The sequence below is a fragment of the Nicotiana sylvestris genome, chromosome 7 (assembly GCF_000393655.2).
Source record: "Nicotiana sylvestris chromosome 7, ASM39365v2, whole genome shotgun sequence".
Classification (NCBI taxonomy): domain Eukaryota; kingdom Viridiplantae; phylum Streptophyta; class Magnoliopsida; order Solanales; family Solanaceae; genus Nicotiana; species Nicotiana sylvestris.
In genome coordinates this window covers 156,259,192-156,280,445 of record NC_091063.1, presented here as the reverse complement: position 1 = coordinate 156,280,445, position 21,254 = coordinate 156,259,192, and the positions used below count along the sequence as shown (strand labels likewise).

The 21,254-nt window shown below is 33.4% G+C and overlaps 2 protein-coding genes and 1 non-coding gene across 3 annotated transcripts; 1 reads left to right on the top strand and 2 right to left on the bottom strand.

Annotated features, from left to right (window-relative positions):
• Nucleotides 1-2,543: 2,543 nt before the first annotated feature.
• On the bottom strand, nucleotides 2,544-2,616 carry TRNAK-UUU (transfer RNA lysine (anticodon UUU)). Its single transcript has one exon. It is a non-coding gene; the product is annotated as a tRNA-Lys (tRNA).
• Nucleotides 2,617-4,349: 1,733 nt separating this feature from the next.
• On the top strand, nucleotides 4,350-5,788 carry LOC104226574 (probable membrane-associated kinase regulator 4). The gene has a single exon (XM_009778600.2). It carries the CDS (start codon nucleotides 4,434-4,436, stop codon nucleotides 5,727-5,729), a length of 1,296 nt encoding a protein of 431 aa, XP_009776902.1. The 5' UTR covers nucleotides 4,350-4,433; the 3' UTR covers nucleotides 5,730-5,788.
• An 11,141-nt stretch (nucleotides 5,789-16,929) lies between these two features.
• Nucleotides 16,930-20,738, bottom strand: LOC104226573 (ankyrin repeat-containing protein At5g02620-like). Its single transcript, XM_009778599.2, has 3 exons — nucleotides 20,311-20,738; nucleotides 19,173-19,582; nucleotides 16,930-18,572 (listed from the first exon to the last, which is right to left on the bottom strand). Exons 1-3 carry the CDS (start codon nucleotides 20,642-20,644, stop codon nucleotides 17,691-17,693), a joined length of 1,626 nt encoding a protein of 541 aa, XP_009776901.1. The 5' UTR covers nucleotides 20,645-20,738; the 3' UTR covers nucleotides 16,930-17,690.
• Nucleotides 20,739-21,254: the final 516 nt, after the last annotated feature.

Genomic DNA, 21,254 nt, shown 5'->3' with positions numbered 1-21,254 from the left:
TCTGTCAAGTATTTCGTTCTGTCTATATCAATCAACAAACTAAATGTATGCTCACTCCATGTTTTGTTCTCCCTATTATCCTCTCTATATGGGCAGTTTCCTATTTGTTTCATTTCATTTTCAGTCATACCAATAGGGCGTTATCGAAGTGTAGTTTTGTCGATGTTTGGTAGGTGCGGTCATTCCTCGAACCCTACGTGAATGCATGATACTTTGTGCATTGGGCTACCCTTTTTAAGGCAATAGTTTAAACGCTTGAAATGGCACAACTTGTGAACTTTCGAATACAATATCCAAGATCTTAACCATTGAAAGAACAAGTAATTTTAAGGTTAGGAATGTTAGAATGAAAGGAAATGAATAAGATATAAATAATGAGTAAAACTCTATTTTCTTTTTGATAACTGAAAAATTTCAAAAGGTTAGTAGGATATGTTTCAAAACTCTATGGATAATGGGCTCATCACTCTATTCTTCTTCATTTAAATATCAGATTTTTATTTGTATCACGGTTCAAACCCGTAGCATGCGTCTAATGTACACATCATTTGTCGTACTCTTACTGTTCGACTTAAATCCATGGGCTAGAATCATCTCTACTTAATGAAAAAGATGTGATTCCCTTCTCTTATCTATTTCTTCTTTCTATCTCTCCAAACAAACCGAGTACTAAATGTTTCAACTATATTATACAACTGTTAATAAAGAAACTCAGTCTATCGGAAATAACCTCTCTATTTTCTAGATAGCGATAAGGTCTATATACACACTACCCTCCCAAACCCCACTTATGAGACTATACTGGAATTATTGTTGTTGTTGTCAATAAAGAAACCTAAACCGTTAAACTTGTGCTCGTTCAAATTCATGACCTCTTGGCTATTGTCTTATCACTTTTTAACAGTATTACCTAAAAAAAATTTAGTCTCACATATCAACCTACCACACACACAAAATGATAAGAGAGAGGAGTTAAAAGGGAGTAAAAACAAAGACCTCGAGCATTGGAAGCTATACTATTTTTATATGTTTGAATTCAACATTTCCAAAAATTGGAAAGGCAAGACATTGTACTCTATAGGCTATGGTAGTTATGAGTAGGGGTTAGTAGTGTCAAAAGTTGACATCTCAAAAACAGTAAAAAAAAAAAAAAAAAAAAAAAAAAAGATACCCCCATCACTGCTTTGACCAAGTCAATGAGACAATGAAAAATAGGAGCAGAAAAGAAGAGATCCATAACAGAATTTGTTAAATTTTTTGAAGGTGCTAAAAACCAAGTGTTGAGGAATGGGCTGTTTCTTTTATATCCACTACAATATAATTGTTTGTTTAATCAAAGTTTGCTGCATTGGGGTTGTGGGTTTTGCAGACACAGGCCATTATTATTTAATTGTTTGCTCTCTGATTATTAAAGCTATGTTTTTTTGGACACAAGTGTAAACCACAAATCCAATATAAGACCCTTTGTTCATGCAGCTCAGTCTATAACTTTTGGATAAATTGTCCCATTTTGAAATTGAGAATAGAATAATAAATATTACTCTTCAATTCTAAGCAAGTTGAATTAGCTATATGAATTTTCACTGTCTATATCATTCAATTTAAGAACCCGTTTGGACATAAGAATTTTTTCACTTTTTTTCGAGTTATTTTTACTTTTTTCCGAAATCAGAGTTTGGTCATAACATTTTCAATTTTCACTTGAAGATGAATTTTGAAATTTTTTGAAAGTTTGAAAATTTTCAAAAAGCTATTTTCCAAAATTTTCGCTCTGATCACTCACAAAATTTAAGAAACAACCCAAAATTATATTCATGTCCAAACACAACTTAAATTTTCAAATACCATTTTCACTTGAAAAAAAAAATCATTTTTTTTGAAATTTTACAATTCTTATGTCCAAACTTCCACTAAGTCTATCTTATAGTAGTTTATTTGGCCAATCTTCTTTTGGCCAACAGTAATTTTTTTGGGGCTAAAAGTGATTTTTTTTTTCAAATTCAAAGTGTTTGGCCAAACTTTTAGAAGCAAAAGCCGTTTTTTCAAATGTATTTTTGAGAAAAAAATACGTTTAAAAGTACTTTTTAAAAGCTTGACCAAACATTAATTGCTACTCAAAAATGTTTTTCAAATTAATTAACCAAACAAAAATTGTTTCTCACAAACACCTCTGAGAAAAATATTTTTCAAAATGAGCTTATTTTAGAATCTTGGCCAAACAGGCTATTTATCTAATTTATAAAAATTAGTTTTTCTAGCACTAAAATTTTCTATATTTTCTACTACTAATAAAGTTCCAACAAGATTAAAGAACTCCTTGGATATATTTGACCTAAAGTAAATGTACTAATTTGATCTAGCTAAAGTTCTAGCTTGTGGAATTAGAATTTACATTGTGCTAAATAACAATAAAACATATGATATTATCATCTATTTTTTCTGTTTTCCGTTGTATTACCTTTTTATTTTCCTAATACATATTTTTCTCCTGCACAAATAAAGGAGGAACTGCAGGGCTTAAAAACAACAAAGTTAGTTAAAAACGCCGTCTGTGGGAATCGAACCCACGACCACATGGTTAAAAGCCATGCGCTCTACCAGCTGAGCTAAGACGGCTGGATTGTTAATTGATTATTCATTTTTTAAATTATTGGTTAATCCCAGAATGTATGCTTAGTAACCATGTGTATGGTTTATACCATTCGAGTTAGAATTAGGAAAAAGGAATAATTGAAACGTTCAAAAAATAAAATTGTTGAAGTTATTTTAAACATGAGCTTCATTCATATTTAAATATGTAAAAGTTAAAGATTTGTTGGAGTATTTAATTTGAAATACACCTTCAAACCAATTTTTCTGTATTTCATTTCAAGTTCAAATACTGAAATTCAGTATTTGCAAATACTCACAATTAGACTAGTGTTAGCACTATTAAAACGATTTAAGGGCTCACTAATTTCATGCATTGGGCAAATTTTTGCTTTTTATTTGACTTATATTTTATTTTTCCTTTTTGGTGTAAGTATTTTCCATATATGTATTCTTGCCTAGCATTTTTAGTTTGACTACTTTTGAGGCCTTTAAAGACTCTTTAACATACATTTCATATTTAATGCATCAAATTTAGCTAGCGTTTGGACAGAGATTTTGTTGAAATTTGAAAAAATAAAGTTTTTGAAGATGACATGAAAACATGCATTTTACTTGAAAAGAATTTGAAGTTTTGTGAGTAGAAAATTTCAAACATTACTCTAGACCTATTTTTTGGAATTTGAAGATTTTGTTTTCAAAATCTGCCAAAAATAGCTAAAATCTATAAACAATAAATATTTGAAAATGCATTTGAAAAAAAGCTCCCATATTTTATGACCAAACAGAAACTTAAGTAGTAGCGTGTATTTTAACCTTTGGTCACTGATAGTGAAAAGCAAAAAAATACTAGTAGTACTTGTCACTTGTGAATAAGTAGCAATTTGACCGATGAAGTGAACCAACAGTAATAGTATGGAACATATATAGAAAAATTAACCAAATAAATAAAAGAACTCAAATAAACTTTTTTACCTTTTTCTTTGGGAAAGGGAGTGGGGCATTGTTTTACTTGGATTTATTATCAGATTCAGAGGCATTCAAAAGTCTTTTTTCCCCTCTAATTTCAAGGAAAATAACAATTCAGATATTTTGGCCTAAGCTTTGGTGAGCAGAATTATTCTATACCTATGTTATACTCCATTTGTTTCAAATTAGACGAGATACTTTCCTTTTTAGACTGTTCTAAAATAAATGACACATTTTTAAATTTGAAAATAATTCAATTCTAAACTTTTTATTTTACCCTTAATGAGAAGCTTTTATAACCACATAAATATCATAGTCCCACAAAGCTTTTATCCCTGAGCTTTTAAGACCACAAGATTCAAAAAAAAAATCTTAAACTCCGTTTGAGTCAAACTACCTCATCTAAATTGAAACGGAGAGAGCAACAGATATCCATAAAATAGTCGAGCTACACAAGCTGATTTGAACATTGTTAGGAAAGAAAAAAAGGACAGTCCGGTGCACAAAGTATTCGGTGTTCATGCAGGATTCGGAGAAGGATCGTACCCTAAGGAGGTGTGATGTAAGACCTGATGCAAGCATCAAGGGCCAATTCCACGGCTCGAATCTACCTATAAGTCACACGGGGACAACTTGACCGTGGCTTATTACATGGCTTGAACATTGCTGTTAATAGAAAAAAAATAGATAGAAAAGTTTCTGACATTTTCTATATTTTTATAAGCTTTTATGTCTTGGCATCATCTCCACTTTAAAGAACCTCTGCTCTTCCCTCTAACATTTTGCTCAGCTCCCCATAAGCATCTTCACACACACACTCAGAAAACAGTGGAAAAAAATAAGAGACTGAGACTCCTGTCTTTTGGTTACATTAAATGGCCACAAATCCTCCTCAATTTTCATCATCTAAAATCAAGAATGTAGATGAAGAAGACTACATTGATATGGAAGTTAGTTCTTGTACAAGTTCTTCTCCACAAAGTAGAGATTTTGAGTTTCAAATGTCTTCTATTTCCATTGACAAAGAAATTACCACTACTTCACCAGCTGATGAACTTTTCTATAGAGGCAAACTCCTCCCTCTTCATCTCCCTCCAAGGTTAGAAATGGTCCAAAAACTTCTTCATACCTCAAATTTAGAAACTTTTCAAGAAGAAGAAAGATTTAGCATTAATTCAAAGAATTCGATTAATGCGTATAATATACCTTCCTGGTCCGACCTTTCCTCGAACCCCACGAATAGCAGAAGTTTAGTGCATCGAACTACTAGTTCTAATGCACCTTGTACTAATACTAGTACCCCATTTGAGTCATACAGTATTTCTCCCTCAGAATCTTGTAGAGTGAGTTGTGAGTCCGACCTTTCTCTGGATCTCACGTATAGCAGGAGCTTAGTGGACCGGACTACTAGTTCTACTGCACCTTGTACTAATACTAGTACCCCATTTGAGTCATGCAATATTTCCCCCTCAGAATCTTGTAGAGTAAGTTGTGAACTCAATCCAGATGAGTATTTTTTTGAATGGTCAACTGAATTCGGTACTTTTATTAATGAACATCCAAAGAAAACTTGGTCCAAGAAACTTAAGTTAGTTAAACAATCTTTAATTAGTCAAAAGATTAAGGCTTCAAAAGCATATCTTAATCTTAAATCTTTGTTTAACAAGTCAGCTTGTTCAGATGAGACTGATCAACAAGTTTTTAGTACAAAAGATTGTGAAAATAAGTATATTAAAGTATCTAAGAAAACCCCATTTGGTCATATTGGAAAATGTACACAACCAACATTAGCTAATATGATAAGAAATATTGAAAAGGAAGGGGTTGAAGATAATGTAAATAGTCATAGAAAATCATTTTCAGCAGTAATTAAAAGACATTCTCCAACTAAATGTTTGTCTTCTTCTTCATCTAATGGTTCTTCTTCTTCATCTTCATCATCTTTTTCATTGAATTCTAATGGTTTTTATGAGTTGAATTTACTTAAGAGAAGTTGTAGTGCAAATACTGAGATTGAGGGTTCAATTGAGGCTGCAATTGCTCATTGTAAGAAATCTCAAGAGCTTTGTAATCCAAAGAGGAGATTGATTGAAGCTGGAATTAATTCAATGTCAATTTCCAAGATTGCAGCAAGTGAGATTCAAGAAAGACCAGATCTTTGCAGAATTTGAATAAGTTTTCTTTTCTTTTTTCTTTTCTTCTTTTTCTTTTTTGTTACTTTTAAAGGATACTATAAAATTCCTCAAAAAGAAAAAGGAAAGTTTTCCATCTGTAAAACTGGTTTCTTGCTTGAGTTTGCAGATTATATGTAATTAATTCATTGTTTTTTATTGTATATAATTCCATGAGTTAATGTAATTTTTCCTTTTTTTTGGTCTCCCTAATCCTGAATTTTATTGAATTGTGTGACTGCATCATCTAAAAGATTAAACGGTTTAAGTAAATATTTTTATTTACTTTATTAATTATATCTTTAACATGCCCTTCGCTGATATTATATTAATTTGTATAATCGTCTTAATTAAGAGAGAAAACACACTTTTTTTGCCTTAATTATATTTTCAACAAAAGGAAGCTTTGAAGCAATCGTAAAGTTGTCTTCGTGTGACCTTTAGGTTACAGGTTCGAATCGTGGAATCCTCTAACTGATGCTTGTATCCGAGTAAGTTGCCTACATCATCCCCTTAGGGGCGAACTTTTCCTGAACTCTGCATGAACGCGAGATACTTTATGCACGATGCTGCTGTTTTTCAATTATGTTTTTAACAAGTTTTAGATAGTTACATTCAATTTTGTTGTTAGTTGTTCATATACATTCATACTTTAAGGATGAATGAGAATTTTAGACAAGAAGAAAAGGAGGAAATGAACCTTTGCACTAATTTAGATGATGGCAACCCTTTAATAAAGACAACTGAGGTGTTCTGGCTGAGTAGTAAGTGTTCTTTCATTCTTAACTAGAAATTTTGGATTTGAGCCCTGTTTTGAAGTTATTTTTGTAAATGTTTTACCCCTAATATGGGACTTCGTAAATTTAAATTTAATCGGACTATTATGCGGATACCGAATATCATGTGAAAAATTTTAAAAAGAAAAAAAAAACTTTTTACAGGAAGTGATAAACTTTATAGTAGAAAAGGGTACTATAGAAACTACATCTTTTTAGTAGACAGTGGGCTTTTTACAAACAGACTTTTTCCTCAACTGGATTCTGCTCCACTTTTTCTCACGGTTTATTAATCATTCAAGTGCTATGGACTCTGCCAATTTATATTGTACTATTATTGTACAATATATAGAAGTGAGGAATCTCTCAACTTTTACTAAAGGTAAAGTGAAAGCTGTTATTTTTCTTTTTACAATATAAAAGCTTTGTTCAGAGTATTAGCAAAAAGTATTCAAGTCCTTTACATAAAAATTTATAAAAGACTGAGTGAAAAAAAGTATTAAAGGATTATGACCCCCCACCCCCAACGTGCAAAGGAAAAAAGCTAAGAGAGACAGTGTTGTGTGGTCTTCTACTAAAAAAAAATACACTTCAGTGCACAAGATATCTCGTATTCACACAGAATCCAAAAAAGTATTGCAATGCAAGTATTAATGATTGTAATTCCCTCTTCCATTCTCTCTTCCTGTCTCTCTATGTATATTAAAATAGGTCCCAAAAAAATAACTAAAAGGGTTATGAAAATAATTTTCCAGCTTAACTTCAAATAGTGCATTAGGTTCATTTCATGGGCTAATGTGAAATTAATCTTGTTGGTTATGCTTTGGAAATTGGCAACATACTGTACATTTATTCTCTTTCATTATTTAGAGTTGAATTTAGATCAGCTAGCATTGTATTTTCTTAAAATATTTTACTCACATCTGAAGTTTATACCAATCAAATAAATATATTGCGTATATTTTGCATAGATTGATGTTATCACTATGTCATATTAGTTAATATATCTGCAGTATAATTATTACTTAACAGTAATAAATCTCTATTTTAAAAGGCAGAATTGGGACTCGCCCTTGGGCGGAGCACTCGTAAAACGCCCCCGGGCTTATGTTGGGGCTCAATTCCGTGAGACTTACGCTTCGGCCGTCGGAGCTTACGCCCCGGACAAGCCCAACACCCAGCGTACTGGGCTCGCCTAATAGAATTTTATGCAATTGTGTGTAACTAACGTAAAAATTGCACGGGGCGCCCTATTTGGTCGCTCCCATTTAACTTATACCAATTTTTTTTTAAACTTTTAACTTGTACTCACTTTTTAAACAACTTCAACCCCCTTTCTCCTCCTTCGGTTTCTTCTTTCTTCTTCTACAACGATGACTTCAACATTGCTCTCTTTGATTCATGAAGCTAAAGCAAATATATTGAGGACTTCCACTTGGATTATTATAACATTAAAAATCACCTAAACTGACTACTGAAATGGTTCAATTTTCCTGCAAAATACAAGGGAATCAAAAAGGCAAAGAACTGACTTCCTAAAGAGGCTGTTAAACAAAATACACATTCACATCAAACATCAACAAAGCAGAAAATACAGTCAATGTATACACGATAACAGATGCTCGAATCATTGAACTCTGAGATGTCGGACTGATAGGTCCAAATGCTGCAGGAGGGAACAACCCACCTAGAGTCAAACTGTCGAATTTAAGAAAGCAAATTAGCACAGAGAAGCAATATTTGTGCAATTTACCATGCATAAAACATGAGAGCATAAAACATGCTGAAGTTAATCAAATATAGAACAAAAACTTCAGCTTTAGAGCTGAAGTTCCACAGTTACAAAGACAAAAACTTCAGCTCTAGAGCTGAAGTTCGCCAGTTACAAAAACAAAAACTTCAGCTCTAAAGCTGAAGTTCGCTAGTTACAAAACAAAAACTTCAGTTCTAGAGCTGAACTTCACCAGTTACAAAAATAAAAACTTTAGCTCTAAAGCTGAAGTTCGCTAGTTACAAAATAAAAACTTCAGCTCTAGAGCTGAACTTCAGGCCCGGCTACTAGAATGCTAAAGTTTTGCGTGGTTGCCTTTGCTACTTCAGCCCCGTATGCTGAAGTTATGCGAAAAAACGGGTACGCTTGTAAATTTTTTTACAAAGCGGGCACAAGTTAAAACGTGACACAAAAAGCGGGTATAGATGCAAATGCCCTGTAACTAACCTAGTAATCCTTAAATTTTCTTAATAAATCATTGACTATTCAAAATTACTTTTTTCTTAATCATAAATCATTAAGTTAAGAACATTTTATGTCATAATTAAAATAAAAATTATTGCATGATATCTACTAAGACTGCTATATAGTAAATTTTAAATAAATCTTTCATTTAAAAAGTATTTATTTATTAACTTATAAATATTTATTAACTTTTGTTATGTCTTTATTATATAATAGTCCATAATTGTTTTATAATTATTTTCCTAAATCTATATTTTTTTCACGTTTACGAGATACACTACTTATTATTTTAATAACTCAGTATTAGTTATCATGGTATTGTATGGTGAATTATGAGTCACTTTATTAACTTGTTGAAACTTAAAAATAAATGATGTTAGAGAATCATATTTAAATTGTAAATTATTTTTTTATATAAATTCTCTTTCAAATAGAAAGCATATTAAATAAAAGGAGTTAAAAAATATCAAATTATAATATCGAAATTCTTTCAAGATTCGTTACTCCTTAAGAGATACATATAAGATTTCATATCGAATACATTACTTTTGATGTTTGAGTTGTAACGACGTTGCAGCTAATTTGCATATTATGATATATGTCATACTTTTCGTATTATTCATAGTTGAATTATAATTTATAAATATTTTAAATAGATTATTTGTTATAATTTTGTGATTTTAATGTAATTTTTATAATTATTTTTTTATTTTATACTATCTTAAAATTCTTGAAATTAATAAAATTTAAAGATCCGCAGAACTTACGTCTCATGTCTCGGGGCTTACGCTTCGCCTCGTCAGAAGTAAAATGCCTCGTCTCACGCCCCGCCTTTTAAAACATTATAATAAATTAATATAATTTGCTGCAAGTAATGCTTGTGGAGGAAGTGTTTATCGAGATGATGCTATGATATGTTAAATACAACATACTCCTTATTTTTTATTTTATATGCATTCTTTCCCTTTTAGTTTATTCCAAGTTGTTAGGACCGAAAAAATCAGGTGTCATGCGGAAGATAGCAAAGCAAACCTTGAACGATGATAAGTCATACAATAAAAGAGAAATATACCAAAAGAGACACAAACATTTAATGTGGTTCGGTCAACTGACCTATGTCCATGGCGGAGATGAGCAATCCATTATCTAAAAAGAGAGTACAAAATATCGAGAGAACAACCTCACGAAGAGGCAAACACAAGTGACACACTAACACTTGTCCCGTAAAGTTTTCCCCCTAAACACTACTCTCAAGCCCCTATGGCTACATTGTGGATGCTACTGAATGAGAAGGAAGGATCCTCAATTCATAGAAGTCCAAACATTTTCCTACCAGAAAAAGAACTAGCCAAATATGAGAGATTTATAATTTCCTTCTACAAGAAGGAAAACCCAATTAAGGTAAACATGTTGCCCTTTCCTTCAACAAATAGGAAAATCAAATATGGTAAGAAAATTACGGCAAACACCTAACAATTCTCCCTCTTGGCCTGAATTTTCTGGCAAAATAAACTTGATTCACTTTCTTCACATAGCCTTCAACAGGTCGCATCTCCAAATCTCCACCACAAAGATTGTCTCAACGTGCGTAGCACACTGGTCAAATTTCTCAGACAAAAATCACGATTATCGTCAAATATGTTGCGGCTAGAACTGAACCCGCGAAGATGAACCTATCTTGAACCTTGCTCTGATACCACTTGTTAGGACCGAAAAAATCAGGTGTCATGCGGAAGCTAGCAAAGCAAACCTTGAACGACGATAAGTCAAACAACAAAAGAGAAATATACCAAAAGAGACACAAACATTTAACGTGGTTCGGTCAATTGACCTACGTCCACAACGGAGATGAGCAATCCACTATATAAAAAGAGAGTACAAAATATCGAGAGAACAACCTCACAAAGAGGCAATCACAAGTGACACACTAATACTTGTCCCGTAAAGTTCTCCCCCTAAACACTACTCTCAAGCCTCTATGGCTACATTGTGGATGTTATTGAATGAGAAGGAAGGATCCTCAGTTTATAGAAGTCCAAACCTTTTCCTACCAGAAAAAAGACTAGCCAAATATGAGAGATTTATAATTTCCTTCTACAAGAAGGAAAACTCAATTAAGGTAAACATGTTGCTTTTTCCTTCAACAAATAGGAAAATCAAATATGATAAGAAAATTATGGCAAACACCTAACACAAGTAAAGAATTTTATATTAAAAATAATAATAATATCATAACATATTTAAAATTATAAGTTCTAAAAATATTTTTGTTATGTATCAGAAGTCCTTTTTTTCTTCTTTAAAAATTAAATACCGTCTTATAAATAAAAAAAATAAAAAAAAATGTAGTACGTCAACAAACATGCAGGGACCACTTGATAATGACAAAGATAATCCTAAAGATCTTCATTATTTCATGCTTAAGTCTCCACTGACTTGACTATCTGTGACACTTCAAATTAAGGTTGATTATCTAGCAAGGCTATTTGATAGGCACAAAACATACTTGAGATATGCACATTTTAAGATGACCATCATTACACAGCCTTTTTCACTACCCTCTTTATTATATGTCCTAGACAATTACCTTTGGGCATCATCATTTCATATGTGAGCATCCCCAACAAACACTAGCTTAAGCTAGTTCCATTCAAATGAGAATTAGTACTAGAGAAAAAAACAAGTCGGTGCACTAAATTCTTACTATGAGTGAGACCGAAAAAAAGTGATTATATTGTGTCTTAATTGCATTTTTATCTCATTTTTCTGCAAGAAGTTATTTTCACGGTTTGAACTTGTGACTCCTAATCAAACACAAAGGCGGATTTACAGTTACCAAATGGTTCACGTGAACCCGTGGTCTTTAACAAAAATGGTGTATATTATATGTATAATTTATATAATTTATTTAAATACTACCTTTGTGAACCCATGGTTAGATTTGTTGTGTTGGTTCACTGGTTAAGTAGTTGTACTTGTTCCCTAGGGATCAGGGATTGATCCTTGTTGAGCTCATCTATTCTATCTTTTTATACTATCAAATTAGTGGTGAACACATCCTCTAAGAATCCTGAGTTCGCCCCTGATCAAATGAGGATAAATTTCATAAATGATCATATAACTATGACTTTTTTTCGTTGAAGTCATATAACTATGTTTTCTAATACAAAAATCACAAAACTTTAACTTACGCACGCAAAAGTCACAATTGCTGGAAAATTTAACTTACCGATGAAATATTATTTTAATCCATATCTTTTATTTCAAGCTAATAAATATTTTTCCAGTTAAAAGAGGACCGACCCAACCCACCCAAATTTCATTTGCATAAATTGAAATATATTAAATAAATATAAGCGAATCCTTTCCCCAAAATATACATATCTATCTCCTTATCCATACTTTTTATTTTCCTTTCAAAATTTTCATCCAAATTAATAGTGATTATTATCTCTAGAACACTCTGGTTCAATATATATATATATATATATATATATATATATATATATATATATGTGTGTGTGTGTGTGTGTGTGTGTTTGCTTACTCTGCAGCATGAAAAGTTTGAAAGGGAAAATAAAAAATAAGAATTTTTACCTCCTATAGCAAAGGTTAACACCTTATTTATTTTAAATAAATACCATTTAAATAAATTATATTCTATAGATACCTTTTAAGGTTTATAGCAAAATATCTAATTTTGGTTACATCCTAGTCCTAAACCACTAAATACGCTATTCAGTTACACTATTTTCTTTCTCTCTCTACATTGATACATCTCATTCTCTTCCCTCATTCCTTGAAAACACATTGCTCAATCTCAAAATTCCTCTCACTCACACTATTTTCTTTTCTTCTCGGAACCAAACAGAAAATTGCTCCCGCCGGCGGAGACGCATGAATCGGGCCGAAAAGCATTGTTTGTCTTCCATATACCAGTTTGCATTTGTTTATTATCACGCAAGTCAAATCAACATTTTGAACTGAAATATTTGTCTTCGTTCCCAGCTTTTGTCCATCTCTGTTGGTCCCTAGCTACTTTCTTTTTTTCTTTCTTTTATCTTAATATTAGTAAAGAGAAGGACCTGAATCTTAGAATATTATCTCTATTTTTGAACGGCGGCAGATTCGTCAGAAATTAGGGTTTGTTTTTTAACAAAGACAACGGAGTTTGAGCTGAGCAACTTGAATTTTCTGTTAATATATTTCAATGTATAACGTTGTATTTCATTGTATTCATTGTCTTTTTTTTCACTGTAATTCAATGTATCTCGTTGTATTCCACGTATTTCATTGTATCCACTGTCTTTTTTTCATTGTATTTCAATGTATCCCGATGTATTCTATGTATTTCATTGTATTCACTGTCTCGCTATATGCCATGAATGTATTCATATATATTTTTTAATTAATATAATTTATGTATTCAGATGTATTATATAATTTCTCTAAAGATTGCTATGTTTTGGGGGTATTTTTTGGTTGGGAATCGTTTTATAACTGAAAATACAAAATTTGTGTGTTGTAATTGAGTTTGTTGAGTTATATTAGGAGTCTATTATGTTAATTGATTCACTTTCCGTTTTCAAAATAGTGTAATCCCCTATTTCATGCCGTGAATACAGTCGAATACGATCGAATACAATAATCTGTCCAGCTGTAATCTCATGTTTCACTCCATGAATACAGTCGAATACACTCGAGTACAACAACTGATTAGCTGGACTTCCTTGATTCACGCCTATTTTTGCTACTGTATTCATGAATACATTAGCTTAAATACATCGAATACATCTTATAACCACATAAAAGGTATCTATAAACCGTAATATAGTAAATGGTATCTATAGATGACTAATTACTATTAAAAGATAGTGCTTTATGAAAATTTCTCTAAAAAATATGGATAAGGTGATAGATATCAAATATTTTGGGGATAAGGGCTCACTTGTGTTATTTTAGTATATTTTAATTATGCATATGGGTTTTGGGTCGGGTCCGGTCAGATTAATCGCACACTTACTTGAGCAACGCGGGAGTCTGGGGAATGGGTCGAATAAACTCCTTTGGGATCGGAGCTTACAAACAAGAAATTACAAGACGGAACATATAACGCGTTCCCGCTGGATTGGACACATATTAGCTGTAGGAAGTATGATTTCGAAAGTAACTTCGGTTCGTCAGTTCAGGCTCAACTTATCGCTTTACGTTAGTGGACCTGCAGATCGGGCCGGGGTTTATTAAGCTAAAACTTAAAAATAGAAAATATGGAGTAAAAACGTATTGCATCGGTAAGTTGAGTTTTCCAGCAATTGTAACTTTTGTGTGAGTACGTGAAAAGTCTTGTGATTTTTGTATTAGAAAATATAGTTATATAACTGGTTAGGTTCTCAATTCCAAGCAAATTAGGACTGGTTATTTGAATCATCATTTTTCATGTGGTTTCATTTAAACTTGCTTCATCTAATATTGTAAAATTTAAGTTTCTCTAACTCTGGAAGTTTTTTATGTTTTCTAGTGGTATATAATTAAGTATATGATAAAACTAAAAGACTCTTAGTGAAAATTGAACCTAAAGTAATCTCAATTAATTTGCATCACCCGTATATATATAATCTGCATGAATTTTAAGAGATTCTGGGTTTTTAGACAACTTCCTTTTAACAAAGAGTCATTCCAATTTTTATCCATTCTTGGAGTTTTAATAGATTGGAAAACAGCATCATCGCATTAATTTACTACTTGGTAGGCTTGTATTAACTACATGGCTATTGTTCTTAAAATCTGATACCGTAAAGTATAAAATAATTGTTGGGTGTGTGAACAAAATCCCACGTGGAAAGTAGAAAAGAAAAATATCTATTTATAGGGAGTTTGATACGCTTAATGGTGTGAGGCCTTTTGGGTAAAAGCGTGCATGTGTGACCCAAAACGGACAATATTACACTATATTAAGAGTATTTTTAGGCCGTTTTATCCCAACAAAACAATCATATTCTGTTGGTCATTAATTCTCAAAGAAGAAATAGTGAACATTAATTGAGAATAAGTTGGACCCTTTGTTCTGTGGTTTATTGTTAATGTTCATTCTCTTTCAAAAGTTTTGAACTCCTTTAGTGCTGGAAGAACAGTTGAATTATGATCCTGGACAGTGACATTTCTTGTAGAAAAAAAAGAAGATAAAATATATGTGCATGTATCTAAACTTAGAAGGGATATCAGCAGCTTTAATAGGACCAGTTCAATAGTGTAGTATGTGGTGTAATGTCTAGATTTTGGGAGATAAAAAGCAAGAAATGTTTTTTGAGGATAATATATCTGCACTAACATTATCTAAAAGCCATATATTGAATCATGCAATTTAATCTATTAGGAGTCGTTTGGCATGATGAATAAGCAAAAATAATTATGAGATAACAATTTCTGTCTTTATCCCTTGTTTGATTACTAATCCAGGTATAAGTTATTGTAAGACTAAAAGTAGTACTAGGATAATTTATACCTGCCAGAGGGTTGAATAGTAATCTCAGGATAAAGCAGTAAAATTAACAATCTCATAATTAATACAACATACCAAACAGTCAATAAAGTATAATACCAGTATAACTAATCCCAACATAACTTGTCTTCAAACCAAACAACATGTTACTATTGCAACTCAAGGATGATATAATTAGGTTATGTACTCAAGTCAAATAGTTACCAATCTTGGAAACTATAAGAAGTTTGATGTGGAAAAATGCCAATCACAAATTTTATATCATGTCAATATTCTATCTCATGCTACTTAGCTCAAGCAATGGAAACCAAAACTTGAGACAAGGGCAAAAAAGTTAGTATATGGGACAATATATAGAGATTGGTTGTGATTGATTGCAAACCATGTGGCAATAGCTTTTGGAATTTGTTTGGGAGCTTTTGGCTCTTTCAGTTCATCATCATTTCAATTTCCTCTGCCCACCAAAAATCAAATTTTCACTAAAATAAAGATAAAGAAAATGTGGTTGAGTGCATTTAAGGAAGGTCTGAATCTTAGCATCAAGAAATTCATGTTCCCTGAACAAACTCGAATCAAATTAGAATATAGTAGGAGTGCAGAACATTTGTTTTCCTTTTTTCAAACAAATGGTAGCAATACTATGAAGCTATAACAGTTTTAGTATGTCATTAATAGGTGGTCCGCGATTGTACCATATGTATTATGATTCTTTTAAAGTTATACAGACTTTATACAGCAAACGACACGCGAAGCATGTCACGAGATATGTAGCTCCCAAGGGTTCAGTTGTTCAACAATTCAACTAGTACATGACTTGAGTTTAGAACAATTCAATTATTATCTATCTTTCATGCTCTTCTTCGCTTGAGGTAAGTCACAGGTTCAAGCCGCGGAAGCAACTACTAATGCTTGCATTAGGTTAGGCTGTCTACATCACACTTTTTAGGAGCGGGCATTTCCTGGACCCTGCATGAATACGAGATACTTTGTGCACCAGGCTGTCCTTTTGCACACTTTAACCAAAGATAGATCTTAGGAGAACTCTGGCCATTTGCTCTAAGTCCTGATCTTCTTCTGGATTACCCTTTGCTATTCAAACTATGCCTAAATATAAAAGTTGTAATATACAAGTCAGAAGGGTAAGGACATGGGTGTACAAGGGATGTATTGCTTTAGGCCTACACCTAAAAAGATGAAAACATTTGCACACTGAAGTAGAGATAATGTTTCCATGAACACTAAAGGTTGAGTCATTTGCTGTCAAAACTCTAATTCTCATGCCAAATTATGGCAATGATTATTGATGCCAAAGATTCTAAAAGATTGCACTTTTAACACACTGTGTCTACAATTGTCAAGTGACACAAACCAATGACTGTTAAATTAGAAAGAGGATTTAAAGTTTCATGTTGACAGCAAGAATCCCCTTTAACTATGTAGCATTCATGAGATCAAACTATATGTCCCACTTTAAATCTTGGTGAATCAATAACTATTAGTAGATAGTTTAGATACAGTTTGGCTTTCTTAAATGGCCTACTATATGTCAAGTGAATGAATGAACAAGAAGAACTGAAGCATATAACAGAGATACAAAGTTGGAAACCAATGATCTGTGCACAGAAGTAAGATGCTCAAAATTCTATCTAGAAGGGCTGTTGGTGTTTATCAGAGAAAGCACAAATGACATAAAGAAGAAAATGAGAGATGTTTTATTAAGCTGAATGAAGAGCTGTTTAAATACAAAGAGATCCCCAACAGAATTGCAGTAAAAACTGAAACAGAAACTTCCTAATAATCAACCAATAGCTACATGCCTAAAGACTAGGAAATTCACAACTAAAAATCTTAAGCCCGGGAACAGAAAATATCTAAGTATCTTCTGCAATTTAAAAAAACATATCAGCAGCTACGTCATCGCCAACTCAGCTGCTACATCAGCATAATCAAATAACAGCTCATGAGGCATCTTGCAACAAGGGCATAAAATTCTACACTTCACTTATCTTGCTCATATACTAGTTGTTTTTCACTTGGGCAAAGCTAGCAGCTACCAGTAGTAAAATGTTCATAATTCTAAGAATGGCATAAGATCCTGCACTTTCAATTATGTTGCTCATATACTACAGAAAAACTAGCGGCTACTACATTGAAGCTTGAAGGTACTACATTGAAGCTTGAAGAGGAGTCTTGGAGGACGGTAAAATTGTCTTCTTATGACCTATATGTCATGAATTCGAGCCCTAGAAGCAACTACTGATGCTTGCGTCAGGGTAGTCTGCCTAAATCACACCTTCTTGGGATGCGGCCCTGCCCCGAACCCTACATGAACGCAGGATGCTTCCTGACCTGGCTGCCCTTTTTTACTATATTGATGCTTGAAGTGTAAGCATCAAATATTATTACACAAGAATATACAGGCTAATAGCTAAATACAAGGTGTAGAAGAACTAAATAGCATATAGTTTCTTATACTCATCATCCGGGATCTCTGATTCTGACATGATCGATATGGACCGTGACAAGGACTTGCTACTCCGAGCTGACTTGCGCAAACTTCTCAAATTTGAAGACTCAATCCGGTGCATAACTACCCAATAACACAGTGTCCCTAGAGTCGTGACCATGATAAAAGTTCCCATAAAAGTTACTGCAGTTGCCATCCATCTCTCTTCTTTACCTACAACAACATAAGACAGTGCAAGAAAGGCTACAGACACAAATGCACAAGCCAACCACATTAGCTTGTTGATAATCGACATCATTTGCTTCTTGGCTCTTCTTTCAACAACCACGATTGATGTTTGAACCACCACAACAGCTAATGATATGAAGAGTGCAAGAGAGTCAAATATGAAGAAAATTGCAAAAGGGAGTTGAGGAGCAATATTTCCTTCTCCTAATGAGTATCCAGGAGGAATATGCTTACGGTTATCAACATATTGGCCTGGTAGATTAAATATAGCAGCAAAAGCAACAGTGGCAATAAGAACTGCAACGACTGTGGTGGAATTTATTGCATTGTTGAGCCCTTCCGAGTGCATTTTGTTCAGACGTTTCGCTATGTTTTTCACTCTCTTTTGTGTTTGAAAAGTGTGCTCAAGCTGATTGTGAACATCATGTTTTATGTCACTAACGGTTTGTTTCAGTTCTTTGGCTGAACGCGTTGGTAATACTAGCTTCATGTTCTTTGCACTCAGGATACCATGTTCCTTTAGAATTGTTTCTATCTCTGACTGCCTTACTTTCTCAGCAATGTCAAGAGCAGTCTCACCAGATTTATTGATGGCGTCCCACTTCATCCGTTTGTCCTTTACTAACGCTTGAACAATCTGCATGAGATATGATAGTTAATCGACAATTTGAAACACTTTCCCTTACCAATATATGGTAAGAGTCCAAATATTATAACACGGACTAAGACGGCCGTGCAGCTTATAACATTTATGTTGAGCTTTTGAAAAGAAGATTTTTCTGTGTATTCATATGAACATAAAAGAACATGTAAAATATTTGACTCTGGCGCAATTATATAACATATGGAACTACATAACATACATGTGGTAAATATTTCAACTATAATCTGCAATCGGATAGGATTGTCACACTTTCAGTAACAGAACAAAGTGTCCAGATTTTGTGTCAAGAACTCTTTTTCTTTCTTAAATCTGTGTTCAGTCCGAAGGGGAGCCTTGGCTTAACTGGTAAAGTTGTTGTGACCAGGAGGTCACAAGTTCGAGCCGTGAAAATAACCTCTTGCAGAAATACAGGGTAAGGCTGCGTACAATAGACCCCTGTGGTCCGACCCTTCCCCGAACCCCGCGCATAGCGGGAGCTTAGTGCACCAGCTGCCTTTTGTTTTAAAATCCGTGTTCAGTCCAACACTGCCAAATAAAATGAAATACAGGTATAACATACATATGAAAAATTACCTCTACGCGGCCTTTTCGTGTTGCAATATGCAAAGCAGTATTACCCTTTCCATCAATAATTGTAGCCAAAGAAGGATCTGATTGAATAAGCTCATTAACAACATCAACACTTTGTCCTTTAACTGCCATATGAAGAGCAGTTTGGCCCTTTTTATCTCTCCAATTTAAGATCCCTTCTTCTTTGCTTAAAAGTGCTTTCACAACTGCAACATGTCCATTTCTTGCTGAAGAATGAAGTGCTGTTTTCCCATTGTTCTTTGGTATTGTAGCTAAACTGCTATTAGTGTCCAAGAGGAAATTGACTACATTAATATGGCCTTGTGATGCTGCAGTGTGAAGTGCAGTGGAATTTGACTGATCAAATGTAACTGATAGCTGTGGAAAAACCTCAAATAGTACCTTCACCGTTTCTGCAACAAAATCCAATCTTTTAGTATCTATGATCAAAACTTCATTACTAGTTGTAATTACTACTACGGATAAGAGGAAAATCAAATTTATAAGACTTAACATTGAGGGAACTTCCATCATTTGTTTTTTCATTCATTAAAAGATTACTTTTTTAAAATTAAAGATGGTGTTCGGCCAACTTGCATGCACCTCGATTATTCCACTGCTACCTTCTAGCTCCATCAATATAGGTATCGGCAGTGGCGAAGCCAGATATTTCCAAGAGAGGGTTCAAACTTGAAAAAAAGGGCAGCCCGGTGCACTAAGCTCCCGCTATGCATGGGGTCCGGGGAAGGGCCGGACCATAAGGGTCTATCGTACGCAGTATTAGACTGCATTTCTGCAAGAGGCTATTTCCACGGCTCGAACCTGTGACCTCCTAATCACATGGCAGCAACTTTACTAGTTACGCCAAGGCTCAAACTTGAAAAAAGTTAAAAAAAATTCCTGATAAAGCGTGTTCAATAAATGTTATGTACCTCTAAAATCTGATATTTGACTCTGGCCACCAAAGTTTAGGCAAATAGAAAGAAAACGCCTAGTTTATTTTTTATTTCTATTGGATTTGAACCTAATTTCTCACACTTTTCACCTATTGACCGTTAGGCCAATTTGTGCTTATTATGTGAAATTCTATAAGTTCATAGATAAACAAGATAATGAAAAACCACTTAAAATAAAAAATTACCAAAATCACCCTGTTTAGCAGCAACGTGAAATGCATCATAACCATTTCTTGCCTTGATACTAGCTGTTCCAATATCATAATACTTAATCATCTCTTTCACTAAATCCAAATGACCATATTCAGCAGCAACATAAAGAGCAGTTTCAGCAGACTGATTCTGCTTTGACAATAATTCTACCAATTCTCCTTCTACACAGCCATTGATTATCTCCAAAGCCAATTCAAGATTCCCACCTCTCACTACTGAATGAAATTCAGTGTCTCCTCTTTTTCCTGTTAACTGTTTTGTCATCTTTTTCCCGGAAAAAATTTGCTGCCCAACAGAAGTTTCCATTACTCTCAGCTGAAAATTAAACAGTTCCTTAGCAAAGTCTTTAAGTGAACATGTAATATGAGGTGCTCTAATTTTCTACTAATTTATGACATGGCCAAACTACATATTTTTCGCACTAAAACAATGGGTTTTAGATAATGACATAAGTTATTATTAGGCTAAGTTGGTCCACACGCTTGGTCCAGTCATTTTCACTATGAGACATAAATTAAAAAACTACAAGGACTTTCAACCAGGAAAGACAAAGAAAGTCAACTCATTTCTAGAAAGCAATCAGTGATTTGACTTTATTAGTTGAAAACACAATGGTGGGTCAAATATTGAAAATAAAAAAAATTTAGATGTGTTTCTGTATAGGTCAAAATATGTCTTCAGAATATTTTGGTCAAAATAGTATTAGAAGAGGAGTTGCCAAATCGTCGTTAGTCGAAATGGCCAAAGGAACAACGAAGTCAGTGGTCGAAGAGTCAACGGGGTCGTAGTCGAGGTGTCAACAAGAGTTGAGGCCGAGGTCAAGCTCCATTGACAGAACCGTAATGGCTAGTTTTCAAGATAGAATACTAAAGAGAATATTCTCTTCACTTATACTATTAGGATTTCTTAGTAGCAT

Coding starts and splice junctions, on each gene's coding strand:
- LOC104226574 (XM_009778600.2), top strand. CDS start 4,434: ATGGCCACAAATCCTCCTCAATTTTCATCATCTAAAATCAAGAATGTA.
- LOC104226573 (XM_009778599.2), bottom strand. CDS start 20,644: ATGGAAACTTCTGTTGGGCAGCAAATTTTTTCCGGGAAAAAGATGACA. Junction 19,583..20,310: donor TGCTAAACAGGGTGATTTTG/GTAATTTTTTAT, acceptor ATTTTGTTGCAG/AAACGGTGAAGGTACTATTT. Junction 18,573..19,172: donor CACGAAAAGGCCGCGTAGAG/GTAATTTTTCAT, acceptor TATCTCATGCAG/ATTGTTCAAGCGTTAGTAAA.